We start from the raw sequence: 17,436 nt of genomic DNA on the forward strand, positions 1-17,436 counted from the left end.
TAGGGCTGATGGCCTGTTCCGGGCTGCAGAGCTCTGTCCTGTCCAGTAATTAATAGGCCACTCCTTCCTTGTCTCCTTGGGTCAGAGCTGTGAATGCAGGTGGACTGGTTAGGTGGGAAGTCAGGGAGAGTATAGAGTTTGTTTTCTATCTCTGTCACTTTTCCTCCATCTACCAGCACTTAGAGGTTTGACTGGCAGACACTGTTGGAGCAGAATGAGAGGCATGGCCCATGGCAGTCGCATTCCTCTTGTCTTCTTACGGTTACAGATTGCTGCAAATGTAAAAGGGGAATCTGATTGGCTACTGTCTTCTGTTGTAGTGTCCATTGGCCAGTGGATTTTATGTATAAAAAGGAAGCCTGCACAGGGGGGAGGGCTTATTGGTTGCTGTGGGTAACATACATTGTTTTGCTCTAGAATACTTTCCATAGTTAATGTGATGTACAGAAGAACTGTCAGAGCTAAACTCTCTAAATAGGAGAAGGTGTAAATCTGCCAGTCTGTTCCTGCCACTGAAAGACACTTTTACCTCAGCGTTCTATACCTCTCTCCCCCTGCACTTCTGAACCCTTAGAGTGCACCCGAGGCGACCTGAGACAAACGTGTATTTACAGTGCAAAACATATGTATAAGCAGGCAGAATACAACTTCTGAGAGCAGGGAGAGATAAAAAGGTCAATAGTTCATGTATTTTCATTTAGACACCATACGTTTTTCGGCAGATAGATGGTTCGATAGATAATGTCCTACATGTCCAATCTTATTTTCGATTGTATTTCTGATCGGTTTATCATAGAAGTGAATGGAAATAGATAAGAAAAGATAAGAGAATCTGGCGGAAAAACGGATCGAAAATTGATCGGATGGAAAATTGACTGAAAAATGCATTTTTTATTCCCAGCATTAGGGACACAGCTTTCCTGGTGGTGGGCAGCAGCCGTTAGCTTTCCTGGTGGTGGGCAGCAGCCGGTAGCTTTCCTGGTGGTGGGCAGCAGCCGGTAGCTTTCCTGGTGGTGGGCAGCAGCCGTTAGCTTTCCTGGTGGTGGGCAGCAGCCGGTAGCCTTCCTGATGGTGGGTAGCAGCCTGTAGCCTTCCTGGTGGTGGGTAGCAGCCGGTAGCCTTCCTGGTGGTGGGTAGCAGCCGGTAGCCTTCCTGGTGGTGGGTAGCAGCCGGTAGCCTTCCTGGTGGTGGGTAGCAGCCGGTAGCCTTCCTGGTGGTGGGCAGCAGCCGGTAGCCTTCCTGGTGGTGGGCAGCAGCCGGTAGCCTTCCTGGTGGTGGGCAGCAGCCGGTAGCCTTCCTGGTGGTGGGCAGCAGCCGGTAGCCTTCCTGGTGCTGGGGAGCAGCCGGTAGCCTTCCTGGTGCTGGGGAGCAGCCGGTAGCCTTCCTGGTGGTGGGGAGCAGCCGGTAGCCTTCCTGGTGGTGGGCAGCAGCCGGTAGCCTTCCTGGTGGTGGGCAGCAGCCGGTAGCCTTCCTGGTGGTGGGCAGCAGCCGGTAGCCTTCCTGGTGGTGGGCAGCAGCCGGTAGCCTTCCTGGTGGTGGGCAGCAGCCGGTAGCCTTCCTGGTGGTGGGCAGCAGCCGGTAGCCTTCCTGGTGGTGGGCAGCAGCCGGTAGCCTTCCTGGTGGTGGGCAGCAGCCGGTAGCCTTCCTGGTGGTGGGCAGCAGCCGGTAGCCTTCCTGGTGGTGGGCAGCAGCCGGTAGCCTTCCTGGTGGTGGGCAGCAGCCGGTAGCCTTCCTGGTGGTGGGCAGCAGCCGGTAGCCTTCCTGGTGGTGGGCAGCAGCCGGTAGCCTTCCTGGTGGTGGGCAGCAGCCGGTAGCCTTCCTGGTGGTGGGCAGCAGCCGGTAGCCTCCCTGGTGGTGGGCAGCAGCCGGTAGCCTCCCTGGTGGTGGTCAGCAGCCGGTAGCCTCCCTGGTGGTGGTCAGCAGCCGGTAGCCTTCCTGGTGGTGGGCAAAAAACTACAGCCTTCCAGTCGGTGGACAGTAGCCACAACATTTAAGGCGGTGGGCTCCAGAAAGAGGATGTTAAAATGTGGCTCTCCTGTGATTTCTGTTGGTAAATCGTTTATGTAGTCAGCTAGGATCACAAGACTGTCACAGAGCAGACCAGATGACCTAGTACACTAATTCACATATGCGTGGGATATTCTGCAGGCTTATTACACAGACACTATTCACTGTACACCAGTATGACAGCTTACACAATCACACAGAATTATTGTTCATTTTCTCGTATCCCCCAGCTATTGAGCAATCACAGATGTACTTACAGCAGCGATAAGAAGAGAAATGTGCAGCCTCTTACTAAGTATTCTAACAGATTAAATGGAAGGAGAACCTTTAGCTCTGCATATGCCTTTTTGTTTTGAAAAGATTAGGAAATAGTCATATATTTTTTTTTTTTTTTACTGCTTTATGGTTTTTTTTTTTTTGAGGAGCATTAAGTCACTTCCTGCAAAACAGGATGTCATGAAAATATTTCAAAATGGGGCACCTACTAATTGAAATACTTTTCCTAGGTTTTTATTGCTGTTGGTGCTCTCTTGAAAGCCCCATCTACACTATACAATTTTTTTTTATTCGATTCATCGATTTGCTTCAATCCGACATGCCCGATTGGGATTCGATTCAATTTGCCATGGTTTTGCAATGGCAAATTTAATCGAATCGAATCCCGTTCGCACATGTCAGATTGTATTGAATCAATAAATCGAATCGGACAAAAAATTGTATGGTGTAGATGGGGCTTCATGTCCCGTTGGCGGGACGGAGTCTCTCTTAAGCCCCATCTAGACGGAGCGATCCGGAGGCTCAATTAGCCGCCGGATCGACTCTTCCGCATCCCCGCCGCGTCCCCGCTCGTCTGCGTCGGATTCGATACCCGCTCGTCCCCGCTTATCTTCCACTTGATTCCCCGCTATTGTCCGCTCGCGGGGGTCGAGCGGGGAATCTGCCGCGGCGAGATCGGACCTGTCGGATCTTATCAATCGAGCCGCATTAGCGGCTCGATTGATGAGCAAGATCGGCACGTGTAGACCCAGCATAACAGACACAGCATCGTTAAGAAACTGAGAGGGGCCTTAAGGGAACCTAAACTGAGAAGGATATGGATTTTTCCTTTTAAAATACCAGTTGCCTGGCAGTCCTGCTAATCCCGTGTCTCTAATACTTTTAGCCACAGTCCCTCAACAAGATCAGGTGCTCTGACTAACGTCAGACTGGATTAAGTGCATGCTTGTTTCAGGTGTGTGATTCAGCCACTGCTGCAGCCAAATAGATCAGCAGGACTGCCAGGCAACTGGTATTGTTTAAAAGGAAACATTCATATGCCTCTCAGTTTAGGTTCTCTTTAACACTTCTTCACTCCATCCAGACCAATGCAAACATTTTGGGTGGAGTTGGGTTTTTCAGCCGTGCCTTCACTTTAGATTATTATTATTATTGTTTAATATTTATATAACACTGACCTATTCCGCAGTGCTGTACAGAGTATATTGTCTTCTCACTTAACTGTCCCTCAGAGGGGCTCACAATCTAATCACTACCATAGTCCTATGTCTATGTATGTATCATGTACTGTACGTATCATAGTCCAGGGCCAATTAACTTATCTGTAGGTTTTTGAGATGTGGGGGAAACCGGAGTGCCTGAAGGAAACCCATGCAGAAATAGGGAGAACATACAAACTCCGTACAGATAACGCCTCTGCTGGGACTTGAACCGGGGACCCAGCGCTGCAAAGCAAGAGCACTAACCACTACTCCACTATGCTGAGATCTGTTTGCCTCCCTTTCTGTGCTGGGTCACACAGTTTATTTTGATGGACTCTGATATAAAGAGGCATTCTCTATGGAGGATCTACTGGTCTCTGAGGACTCTTGGTAACCTCTCTCCATGTCACTAATATGTGCTACAGGCAGGCTACCAGAGTGAGCATGTATGCACAGCTGAGGGGTGGGGGGAGTGTGCGTCTGTCTTTGTGTGAGGTATAATCTCTTAGGAATGAGCTGATCTGTTCACCTGGTATTTGTAGCTGAGCTGGGAGAGGGGCAAATGGGAGGTTGTAGTAGAGGACACTATGCTGTATCACTAGGACACCCTCCCTATTCTGCTTTCCATTCCCGGGAATGTAGGGGACACCACTGATGCTCACTGACCCATAAAGTGAGAGATCATGTGACCTCCAGGGTATTGAGCTTTCACAATTTGGACATGTTCATTCAGCCACCAAATTGTCCATAGCTCGTCACCCTACCTGTGTTCATCGTTAAGCTGTGGAGTGTAAATGCTTTGTTTTAGCACAGGACCTTTTTTATAGATCTTTTCAGAAGCCTGTAGTTATGAAGGACCTATCATGTCTTAACTGAGGCATATACTATACTGCTGACTGCAGATCAGGTAAACCAGTGATAGGTTACTGATGCCAATCACTTTCCTAGCCAACCATCCTGCATTGGTAAATAGACAAGATGGTCCACTTCCTGGAGGTGGCCACAAGACCTATATTGCGTCTTCATGGAGGCAAAAGAAACTGTACCTGAAACGTGAACGGCTCAATGCTATTAAAAATATCGTTCCCCAATTCCAAGTTTGAGAACCATGGATGACCTATTAGGGGGGTTCCTCCATGACCACTCATGCCTAATCCGGACGGCCAGATCATCTCGTCCAAATACTGGCCATTGTTCTCCCGCCTTCTCCATCGTTCTCCCGCCTTCTCCATCGTTCCTCCGCCCCCTCCATAGTATGTGTGGCTAGGATCGAGATCGAGTCTGAATCACTGCAGGTGAGAATACCCTGGTGTATGCACCCTGGGCCATGAAAATTCTGTCTAGCTGGCCTGTAAGCATCTGTGGGAGGTTAGAACAACTGCAGTATGCAGAGTCCAGCAGGCACATCCCTCACCCTTGGAAACATGGATGGTGCTGCAGCAGTTGTTTCCATTGCTGTTCTAGTCAGTGATCTGTAGGAACCAGCAATGATGTGGGCTATCGCTGCGATATTGCTGTGTAGTTATGATGGTGGTAAAACACCCTGCTGATCACAGAATTCGTCCAGGTGTTGAAAATACAGAAGTTCCCAGTTAACTATGCATGCAGAATGGGAATTTAGGGTCAGCCCATACTCCTGAGAGCATACAGATTCCAGGCCTGGAAAGAGGTGCAGTGTGAGCTGTTATTAAGTCGGGGAATTGTGTAGCTGGCTGAAGTTTTATTTCATTTTTAAAAACATTAACATGCAAAAAGTTTTTGCACAGCGCTAATATATTTGTGGACTTTTCTTTTAGAATGAAAGTAGCCTAGTTAAAGTGTACCTGAGGCGACATGTGACACGATGAGATAAACATGTGTATGTACAGTGCAAAACATATTAAACCCAGGCTGTTTTACTTGTTTCATTTTGCTGCCTGAAAAAGTAAATTTTTAGGGATGGAAGTGACAGCTTCTGCTCATCCATACCTTGTTGGGAATATAGTAAACCTCATTGATAAACAAATTACAGCCATAAAAGTTTTTCTGGCAGAATACAACTTCTGAGAGCAGAAGTATATTAAAAAAAAAGTCAATAGTTTATGTAGTTTAGCTCTGGGACACTTAATAAAGCTGCCACTGAGCAGAGACAATAAAGCATTCATTCTACTTTGTACATGTTTAAAATAAAAAAAATAAAGTGGAATACCTAAAAAAAGTCATTTTTAGGAGCAGGAGGATAAATACAATTGTTGAGCTCATCAGTTTAATTTCACCTCCGGTTAGTATATGAAGTAAAGCATATTGCAGCCAAATATGGTGTGATCTTTCCAGCATGCAGTAAAGTGAGTGCTGTGACAGCTGACGGTCTCCCTCCTCTATTCTTATACACCAGTACATCTGTCCTTCCCCACGGTAAATGGAGGCTTTCAGATCTGGCTGTGTTGCTCCACACTGAAGTGTTTATCCTGTCTGTGGCTGTTCCACCCTGCAGTCACCCTTCAGGGCCTGCTGGCAGTGAGAGTTCCCTCTGCCCTCCCCTCCCTGCACTGCCAGGAGGGCTCTGGGGCTCCCTGTTTGTGTTTCTGTCTCTTTGCCAAATTCGGGGACTCCCCCTCTCTACCCGGTTCTCTTTCATCCAGCACTGTGGAAGCCGCATCAAAGGCTCCGCTGGAGGAAACATCACCCTGCACAGGGTCAGAGGGAGGCCGTCTGCAATCCCAAATACAGCCCTGCCACCTTGCACTTGGCTCACTGCTTTTTATAGCTCAGGCAAAATAAAGAGAGATTTTTTTTTCTCTCTCTCTCATTCTCCAGCTGCAGTGTGGAACTTGCACTGCGCCCCCAGTTATTGATCAGGGCAGGGTGTGTGTGGAGGGCTGCTGACTGTACACTGCTTTTGTGCCAGGGGGTGTACTGGGCCTAGTGGTACCTCTTCCCTACTTTAGTCTGCTCTCCATTTATGCTGATAAAGACAGTCCGATAGCCGTTTGTGGCCGTATATGGCTTAAATCCCCAGTTTTGTTGTTTTGTTGTTTTTTATATGGATTAAAGCAGTATTGTATATGTAATGCAAAAGCAGAGTACCTCCTCCAGCAGTTCATAGATCCTCAGTAACTAACAGGTGCCTGCTTACTTCCAGGGAGTCTTAAAGGGGAACTGAAGAGAGAGGTATATGGAGGCTGTCATGTTTATTTCCTTTTAATCAATACCAGTTGCCTGGCAGCCCTGCTGGTCTATTTCTCTGCAGTAGTATCTGATTAAAACCAGAAACAAGCATGCAGCTAGTCTTGTCAGATCAGACTTATAAGTCTGAACCACTGAAACACCTGATCTGCTGCATGCTTGTTCAGGGGCTATGGCTAATAGTATTAGAGGCAGAGGATCAGCAGGGCTGCCAGGCAACTGGTATTGTCTAAAAGGAAATAAACATGACAGCCTCCATATACCTCTCTCTTCAGTTCCCCTTTAAACACCCCGTATTTAGTCACTTGGGTATGAGAATGTGATTGATCTGCTAGCTGAAGTTATAACGCGCGCACACACAGCCTATCATGGCTTTATACTGACCGGCTGGGGAAAGGGGGAGTGCGCAGGCAGTACGAAGAAATGAAAAGTGTGTGTGTGTTTTTTTTTTGTTTTTGTTTTTTGCATGGCCTAAGTCTTAGAAACTCTGTTCTAATAAACTCATAAAGTAATGTTAGGAAGACACACACACTCTCGCGCTCTCTCTCCCTCTGCTCCTCATCTTTGTCATGCTGTACATACCTAAATACCATGTCTTACTAGTTCACATCACCTCACCCAACTGGCCAGAGCTGCAGAGTGTGTTGTCTGCAGAAGGAAATTTAGCAGTCCCCATGAAACAAACCATGAAAATGACATTTCCTGCATATCCGGTCATTTTAAGCAGCACTTCAGTTGATTCAACCACTAAAATGGTTATCTCTGCCTCTAAGCTTGCCTGAAGGGGGAAAGTGATTATACTAGGCAGGTCCAGCAGGAGTTAGGACTGTGAACATTCACAGCTCTTTCCAGTAGAAATCAACAGTATACATCCCCCTTTACTTTTTAGGAGTCCATTGTGTTTTTATGAAACAAAAAGTATGCATGGAATTCTCTTTGTGAATGAAACTCGCCCTTACTCTTGCAAACCTTTCCTAGCTGGCAGAATTTAACTTCCTCTTTCACTGTGATCTCACAGAAAGTGAAAGTGTTCGATTTCTTTCCCACTTTGCCATCCCACAAACAAGAAGAGTTGTACTTAAAACTTCTTCTAGTAACTTGAATTCTAGCCCAAACTTCAATTTAATTTCTTATAGAGGAGGTGGAAGAAGACAGAAATGCTTTTCTTTCTCGCTTTAATGATCCCCATGATGGAGAAATTGTCTAAGTGTGTTCAATAAAGCGAACCTGAACTCAGAACTTCCTCTCTGCTCTAAAACCTAAGCAACAGCATAATAACCTTTAAAGAAAAACATGTCTTTGTTATAGCTGATACAAATCCTGCAATAAATCTGCACTGTCTACTTCCTGCTCTCATGGAAGCAGACATATTGTTAACATCCTGTGTTTAAAAAATAGCTGCTCTGCCTTGGCAGAGGAGATTCCTGAGCTGACACAGATGAGATCAAATTACAGGGGTGATTAGGCACCTATGAGGCGGAATTAGACTGGCTAAACTCTCTAAATAGATACAGGGTGTATTTCTCTGTTTTCTTTCTGTCCTGTGCAAGAGTTCAGGTCCACTTTAAAAGTGACATTTTTAGGTGGAGATGGAAGAGTGGCCAATCGCCGTGCTTCCATGTTCGCAGCATGCGGTATGTGTACCCCAGAGGGAACTTGTGTTGTGCTTAGTGGGGGTGCATTAACCTGTCAGTCAGTCCATTATGAAGAAGTATCTTAGCTCATGAAAAGCATAAGGGCACAGTTTTATAGTCCTAATATTATGATAGATAAAAATATATTACTGTTGGGAGAAAGACTGCTTTGGTCACTGCATCATACCTGGATAGAATGTAAGTGGTTCTAAGCAAGTTTCTCTTTTAATTTGTTTTATTTTTTTGTGCTGCCCATTCTGTTTAGTGTGATGTTGGCCTATTTGCTCACAGGGAATGGATAGGAAGGGTCCTCATTAGTATTAGTTAAACTGCAGCCTTTGAGTTGAGGTGACAGGTCCACATTATTGTGAGACACAGGGCTACTTTCTCTGGCTGTGCTGGTGGATGGCTCTCAGGGGAGCAGGCACATTACAGGTTTTAGGAAGACTTAGCAGCATATAGCAGCTTTGTATAACTGCATGCACTCCAAGTCTCCCTCACCCCACTCCTTTTTCCAGAGCTATAGGTCTAGGCCCAGCCAAAGTAAACATCCCCAGGGCAGGAGTGACTGGGAGATTGTGCCACTGATGGGGGGGGTAAGGAGGAGGCGGGGAGGGAGCATGAGATGGAGGGGGAGGGGGAAGCATTCCTGAAGGCTATAGCAAAGAAAACAATTCTGCATTAAGAAATCAGTCTGCGTGTAACTGTATAGCTGTGAGTGTTTACGCAGAGAGGGCCCTGTGTATTGCTGAGTGCGGCTGGCGCTCAGTGACCAGCTGCTCGGGGCTCCTCCTGAACCTTTGCTGTGGCATACTTATGTGTAACTTTGCAGCCTCACGTAATGTTTACTCATTCTTTGCTGAAGATACACAAACTTTTCATGTTTGTCTTCAGCGGCCTAAAGAAAGCTCCCTGGGGGTTTCCATACCTCATCTTTCAATGCCAGTCTACAGCCAGGCAGGGACAGACAGGTTTCCATGTAGGGACCACACGACTCAAGCTTGCGGTCATGTTATATGTAATGAAGCGCTGTGTAATATGTTGGTGCTTTATACATACAGCGTCATTATTTAGTATAACATAACGGCACATTTATTCCCCCCCCCCCCCCCAAAACAAGTATGTAGACCTATTGCATTATTTTGCCCCAGAGATGTGACACAGGCGAAGTGGTTAGCGCTCTTGCCTTGCAGCGCTGTGTCCCCAGTTTGAATCCCAGCCAGTATCTGCACAAAGTTTGTATGTTCTCCCCGTGTCTGTGTGGGTTTGCTCCGGGCACTGCGGTTTCCTCTTGCATCCCAAAAGAATACAGATAAGTTACTTGGCGTCCCCTTAATTTAGCCCTAGCCTATGATACATGCACTACTTGATACATGCATAGACGTGACTATGGCAGGGATTAGATTGTGAGCCCCTCTAAGGGACAGTTAGTGACAAGACCATATACTGTATAGTGCTGTGGAGGATTTCGACGTTCTATAAATCTACAATAATAAAGTGTTGCTGCTCAGATTTGGGGCAAAGGTAAATGTCTTCTTTGCTATTCTGTTCTGACTAAATCCAAATAGTGGTGTGTTCAGGCACATGTGCTAAGGCATTAACTTGCTCCAAAGCACTGGCTGCCATGTCCAGCAGTTTCTCTCAGTAGTGCTTTCCTCACTCCTTACACAAATGTTGGAGTGGACAGTCAGAGGAAGGCCACCCACTCTTGCAGTGCACCCTTGTGGCATTGTTTAGGGACAAGGGCCACTTCTCCTCCACTTATTTGTCACCTTCAGGAAGGAGAAGGTTGATGGTGTAATGGAGGAATTTGGGTGGAATCCTGAAGCACCTCTTAATAAGGTGACTCCCCATGTGAATAAATATAGAGGTCATTGGTAGCCTCTTACCAAATCATAAAGAGCAGTTAGATATTGTACCATGTTAGCCAATAAATGGTGTCATCCAGTAACAAAATAACAAAACTTTCTGCTTAATCAAATCACTGTACTAAAAAAACAAAACCAAAAACACACACATACACATACAAAACCTTTAAATGAGCCTTTAGGCCTGCTGGAACCCACTAGCAGTATGTTACTAAGCTCTTGGGATTTGAAAATCTCTTGCTAATGTAATGCTATGGGTGTAATCCCACTTGAGGGATGTAATTTTCTAAAAAAAAAAAAAAAAAAAAAAAAAAAAACCATAGAATTACATTGGTAAGAGCTTTTTCAAATCACTTGCACTTAGAAAAGGCTGCTAGTGGGTTTGAGCCTTTAACGAGAGTTATTGTTGTCTTCTATCTATTCTACTAGATTGTCTTGCGGCGCAGTAGTCCAGGTCAGGAGTATCCCGTGCCGTTATCCATAAGGATATACCCATACTTATTAGCTGTAGCTGGTGGAACGCCCATATTTTGGTGGGATTCCTGCTGCCATCCTGGTTTCTGGGGGCTAATGTAAATGGAGGATTAAGGAGGTTGAATCTGCCCCTCCCCAAAAAATTGTCATATATGGCCACTATAGTCATTTATCTTTGGCCTTTGTCCTGAAGATGTATGGCAGCACTCTGCAGACATGCAAATCTGTCCATCCACAGATGTCTTGTAGCTTGAATTTTGTTGAAGTGATTCATGCTGTAGGACAAGGGGCACTGTCTGTCTGACACTGGCAGAGAGAACCCAGGAAACCTATTAGAAAGTAATTCATCAAGAGTGATGGATTCCTGGAAACAGATGTACGGGAAGATCAGCAGGGAAAACTATTTACTATGGCTGGGATGAGCAAGCATTAGTTTCCGTTAAAACTTTTGATACAGAGGGGATAAGAATCAAACCCCTTGGTTACCCTCTTGGATGTTAACCTCCGTACATACGCTAGATAAAATGCGGTCGATAACGACCGGAATATGGTGTGTGTGTACAGCAGCTCCTGACGCCTCTTGGCCAGTGATTCCATCTGGTGGAGCGCTCCAGCTGAGCTATGGCCGAGAGCATTATTCTCACCACTTACCCCACCCATCATGTGACATCACAGGTGCGCTGCTCCACTGATCCTTCAATAACACACCACTACAGATAAAAATAATTTGTTTAATGCTCACTTTCAGATTATATGACGTGAAAGAGATGTAGAGGGGAATAGTGGACTATGCAACTACTTACTCCATTTTAATTTCATGCAGGATCTCTAGAGATGCAAATTGTCTCCTCCTCCTAAACTTAATACTAGACTGTGTTAGGGACAGTGACTGTGGTGGCACATTAGTGTGAGCACCTCCTGAGGGAACTGTTAGTGACATGAATTGTTTGAGCTACACTTGGGAAATTGTCAACATTATATACCGTAAATATACAGTAGAGCACCCTAACTTTTAGTAGCATTCTGTTAATCAGATTTGCAAATGGGAGACCAAAAATTAAACTTGAGCAATACAGAGGCTAAAGCATATTGCACATAATCCTAGGGATGATTTGCATATTCAGCAGTGATGCATTGTGGGACACCTCATATACTCATTCCAACCTAAATAATTGCAAATACCTTCTGTATTAAGAAGGCAAAATTTGGTTTCACATAGCATTTTTAGTAAGAGGGCTTTTTGGTCCTTTTTAGCCCCTTGCACACTCTGGGCCCGTTTCCACTAGTGCGGTGCGGAATCGCCGCATATCACCGCTGACAAAATCGCATGCGGATGCGATTCCGCGTGCGCTTTTTGCCGCGATTTCGCATAGGCAGGGTATATGCGTTTTTAACCATGTCACTGCCTGTGTCAATTTACATTACTTTCAATGCGAAATCGCGGGAAAAAACGCATGCGATTTCCCTATTAAATACATTGCCTGCGATTCGCCTGCATTCCACACGCAGGCGAATTCTGCAGGGTCTACCGTGCAGAAAAATCCTGCACATAAAAACGCAAATGAAAACTGACAAGTGGAAACAGTCCCATCCACTTGTATTGCCTATGCGAATCCGCATGCGTTGTCTGCATGCGAATTCGCGCTAGTGGAAACGGGCCCGGGGTTCTGGTTCACAGTAAGTGTGTGGGGCAATCTATAGTCTGAGGTTAATTGACTTTGTGAAAGCTACATTTTGTTGCTGCACAGGTATAACCGGGAGTTATATTATTACGAAGTTATATTGTTACTGAGTGTCAGGTTTCTCCTTATCTGGTGGGATGGTTTCCTCTAGCTTTCAAGCCACTCTTTTGGTCTTTCAATGTTATGGAAGGTTTAATTGCTCCATGAGGGAAGAAGCTTAACACGCTTTGCTCAGCTCCACTTGTACTATACAGAAAGCAAGCAGGCAACATTCAGGTAATCCCTAATTTTGGAGCTGATCACTGGCTCAGTTTATGTTGCCCGGGGTTATGTCATGGTCACTTGAAACTGAAGTCCAGGCTTGGGCCTAGTAATGTCACCTTAATGGTTTGATACCCATAAATCCAGAGTAGCCTCATTTCCTGTTTACTGGAGTGGCACCACCTTATTGTGTATCCTGAGAGAGTTTTTAGACCTCCCAGAAAGGACCCCCTGAGTAATGAGGCTCTGTATGGTTCTTGAGGCCTGTTTTCTGCCATCTGGTCAGGTGTTTCCTAGTGCCACTTCAACACTGAATGGGAATGCTCCAAGTTAGCTGGAGTATAATGACTGGCCTCCCCACTCTTATCTCAGGAACTATTCCCATTCAGCATGTTTAGCTCCTTCCCTTTCTGCAGATATCTGCTTATCTGTCTGCGTGGAAGAGGGTTTAAAATTGGAACTCTGCTGTCCGGGGAAGTATGGCGGGGAGCTTGATGGGGGGGGGGGGGGGGGGGGTGACAATGCCATTTGTCTGCTTAAGTTCTGGAAATTGTCAACAGGAACAATAAGGACATTTCCTGCTGGATTCCAATCACTCCGCAGGCCGCTGAACCTTCCCCCTCCCCCTAAACACCCACACACTGCTCTCTGGAGAGAAGGCTGGCACTCTGTGACTTCTTTGGCATAATCCAGCATTTTGTTTCAATCGGTGGAAAGTTTGAATAAAAGTTTTTGTTTTAATAAAGTTCATTTAAAACCTGTTGCAGCTTGTGCTAGCAGGGGTCTGCTGTGTGGCGGCCGCTGCTGCTGTGAATAGGACAAGGCCTCTAGTCTCTAGCTGCAGGCTGCTAGCTCACAGCTGGACCTTGTCTCGCTCTGTGTTGGTTTTACTGCCCCGGTTTTCCTTCTACCATGTAAACATTCCCGGGATCCTTTAGGATTTATATCTGCCCATGCTGGCAGTTTCCTGCTGCCCCCCTCTCCCTGCACACAATCCCTAAATCCTCCCCAGCGCTGGAGCATCTGGGGGAAGAGAAGGGGTCAGGTTTCCTCCATACTGTTAGCTCAGAGGTTTACAGGCAGTCAATTTGTCAAGTGCACTATGTCAAAAGAAAATAAATGTGGGAAGCAGTTTTTTTTTTGTTCCTCTATAGAAGCCCCATAGATTGTCCGCCTGCCTTATAACCAGCAGGTTGTCCAGTCCTCTGCTGCCCTGTCATTGTTGCAGTTGTCTTGCTTGTGCTGACAGCAGTATAAAAGGATATTGCATGGACCTGGTCAATGTAGCCACTGAGGAAGATTTACATTTACCTCAGCCTTATACATGAATTTGGGGTTTTCTAAGCATGTAAAATGCTACATAATACTTAATGCTTTCTTCTTGCTGTTATGCTTTGGTAAGAAGCATGCCGAGAGCTTGTGGAATGACACAAGTGTGTACTGTTGTGCTGTGTTGCCCTCTGTGACTGGATCTGCTCAGCTCTGCTGGTGACCTCTAGATGGTTAGAGAGAGTATAGCAGCTTCCCCATTTGTAAAGTTGCATCACAGCAAATACTTTAGGTGAAGGTCTATTCAAAACGCTTTTGCAGCAATCAAGCAAATCTTTCTCCTGCGGGACATATATTCTCCTCTAGCTTTCTAAATACCTTATTCATGCAGCAAGCAAGAGAACTAGTACAAAGAAGTTCTTAAACAGAACACAATGTGAGAGACATATGGAGGCTGCCATATTTGTTTAAAACCATACCAGTTGCCTGTCACTCCTGCTTATCTTTCTGGTCAGTAGTGTCTGAATCGCACACCTGAAACAAACATCCGGGTAATTGTCTGATTTTTGTCACACATCTGATCTGAATGCTTGTTCAGGATCTGACTAAAAATATTAGAGGCAGGAGAGTCAGGCAATCCACATTGCTGAAAAGTAAATAAATAAATGTGTCCCTCCATATGTCACACCTCAGGTTCCCTTTAAGGTGGTGGCTGAATAGTGTCCTGGATAAGGGCTCTGCCTCTGACACAGGAGACCTGGGTTCAAATCTCGGCTCTGCCTGTTCAGTAAGCCAGCACCTATTCAATCGGAGTCCTTGGGCAAGACTCCCTAACACTGCTACTGCCTATAGAGCGCGTCCTAGTGGCTGCAGCTCTGGCGCTTTGAATCCGCCAGGAGAAAAGCGCGATATAAATGTTCTGTGTTTAAGTCCACTTAAAAGACTTTTGAACATTTTTTTTTTATTTATTTTTTTTGGCGTTGCTGTGGCTGGAACCTCTCCTGCAAGAAAACTTAGGAAATGTTAATAGTGAAGGAATTCTGCCTTATAATGTGGCTCGAAAGCATCCTTTTCACATGTGAATGTGTAGAGATGGTGTAGGTCAACACAGTACAGTGTTTTAGCTCTTGACCCCGACTGCAAAGAAATGGAGTGCAGGGGCTACCAGCGGAGCGTTGCATGCCCCCACCCCTAGGTCAGCCCACTTTCCTGTTCACCGCAGCTACGCTCTACAGCATACCTCTGCTCCGTATTGCTCCCGACATGCGTCATGTGACCTGCATCGAGAGCCATATGGAGCAGAGGTGTGCTTCACAGAGCAGCTGCGGTGAATGGCAGGGTGGACCTCTGCGGTAGGTAAAGTTGCAATACTCCTTTATACAAGGGAGCTTCTGTGAACAGGCAAAGATACAGCTGCATATTCAAGGAAATGCAGTGTTCTCCCCAGAAATTTTTCCCAGCCGGGTGGCATGAAATGGTAGCCGGGTGGGTAGGGCGAGATGAGAGCATGCAGGGCCGGTGCTTCTGTGAGCAACTATGCTTATATCATTGCAGGAGGTGAGCTGATGACAGCCGGATGCTCACCAAAACTAGCTGGGTGGAGAACCCGGCTAAGAGAGCTTGGGGAGAACACTGAAATAGCAATGTGGTACTAAGAGATCGAACTGGCGATTCCATTATTCTGCAAGATTTGTCACTAATTATGTATTTTGTATATTGGTGTACACCATTGTCTGTATTACTATGTACCCCATGTTTGTTTCTTACTTTGTACAGCGCCACGGAATATGTTGGAGGTTTATACATTGATAATAATAGCCAGTATTAGTAAGAAGTTGGGAGAGAGATCTAATGATGTCCTATGCCAGACTGTAATTCTGTTTTTAAATGTGTGATTTATTTTGGTTGCACAACCATCAAGTTTTTTTTTTTGCATCCTTTGTGATTTTTCTCCCTTCGAAGGAATCTGTTGACTAATATTCTTCTTTATATTGCAGTATCTACAGATGAAATGGCCTCTCCTAGATGCTCCGAGCACAGCTGGATTGAAGGATGCCAGATCACCATCACCTGCACACTTGGTAAATGTTTAGAATTGCATTTCATATATTCCTGTGCATGCACGTGTCTGAAAGGATGGCCTATGCTGCTTCAGCACATCATACTGGCAGCTGTAATGTGGAGAGACCCACAGATCTCTCATTGGCTTGGCTACAGAGGAGTACCTGCCACTGCTTAGCCACTGTGCTGCTTCATGCAAACCGGTAGGTTTCCCTACACTAGCATCCCCTGCTTCCACAACAAGCCAGTGAAACATTTAACAAGCCAGCAATAAAGGAGTAGCGGCCTTCATGGCTGGAGACAGATAATGACATGTTGAACTTTTCAGCACAATCCAGTTACCAGGAGTGTTTTCACAGCCAGATACATGTTTTGGATTATCTGCATGGATAAAACAATAGTATCCTTTCAGTGTAAAGAAACATAAAGAGAAATGTTCTTAAGATTGGTACTATATGTACCCATGTTTATTTTATGTCAGGTTGGGTACACTTTAATGCAGTCCTATTTCAACGGTAAGTTCTATCATTATAGTGTATAAAATGTTAGCCACTAGAGGGCAATGTATCTGCAGGATTGCCTTCTACTTGGTAGAAGCTCATGGGGTGTGTTACAAACTAGGAAAATGATTGGTTGTGCCTGAGGTTCCATGTGCACTTCCTATGACATGCTGGGAAATAAAAGCCGGTTTTTTTTAGTGGTGGCATGGGACATTTTGCAGTAGTCACTGGACCAAGTACTCATCAGGAGTATTTAACAGAATGTTGTGGAATTTGCCTCAAGTTTTTATCAGTGCAAGCTGTCAGATAGCTTAGTGGAGATATTGAAGAAACAAAAAAAAACCCCACACAATATATAAAGCCGACTAGAGTTACACTTTAATCAGTCTGTAGTAATGAGCATATCTGAAAAGAATGTTAATGTATGTGTGACCCCTTTATACTGTCCTCTATACCCTCCCTACCCCTATGGACTGTATACCCCAGCCCCCTATACTGTCCCTTATATCCTCCACACCCTTATGGACTGTAAACCCCAGCCCCCTATACCCTTCCCTATAATCCCACTGCCACTTCTTCCCATGCTAATGTTTTGCTTTTGACAGTGCTAAATGTATTTGGTCCTGCCAATAAAGCTTTTTTTGGATTTGGACTGGTCCTCCGCACACCCACGCAGATGGTCTATTCTGCAGGTATCCTCCTTGGTGGAAGCAGCAGAGCAGAGATCTCACACCAAATCCAAAAAGTTTTATTGACAGGACCAAATACATTTAGCATCGCCAAAGCAAAACATTAGCATAGAAGGGGGTGGGAATAAGGGAAGGGTACAGGGGGGTTGGGTTATACAGACCATAAAGCAGCCCATACACTCAGCCGATTTTCTGGCCGACCGATCGATCGCGGTCGATCGATCGATCGCAAATCGGTTGGCCAATCGACCGATCGACGGCCGATTTCGATCGATTTCGATGGATTTCCATCGAACTAGCAGGGTGGAAAATTTAGGTCGATCTGATGAGATTGCTTATCAGTTTGCA

At 45.6% G+C, this 17,436-nt stretch overlaps 1 protein-coding gene across 7 annotated transcripts in view; it reads left to right on the forward strand.

Annotated features, from left to right (window-relative positions):
• TCF7L1 (transcription factor 7 like 1) overlaps nt 1-17,436 on the forward strand; it is a 278,593-nt gene that overhangs the window by 245,481 nt on the left and 15,676 nt on the right. For all 7 annotated transcript variants that reach the window (XM_068274748.1, XM_068274745.1, XM_068274746.1 and 4 more), the window contains one exon: nt 15,836-15,919. In XM_068274748.1, the coding sequence (XP_068130849.1) occupies nt 15,836-15,919 (84 nt within the window). The remainder of the gene's footprint in view (nt 1-15,835; nt 15,920-17,436) is intronic.

This window comes from Hyperolius riggenbachi, chromosome 3, assembly GCF_040937935.1.
Source record: "Hyperolius riggenbachi isolate aHypRig1 chromosome 3, aHypRig1.pri, whole genome shotgun sequence".
NCBI lineage: Eukaryota > Metazoa > Chordata > Amphibia > Anura > Hyperoliidae > Hyperolius > Hyperolius riggenbachi.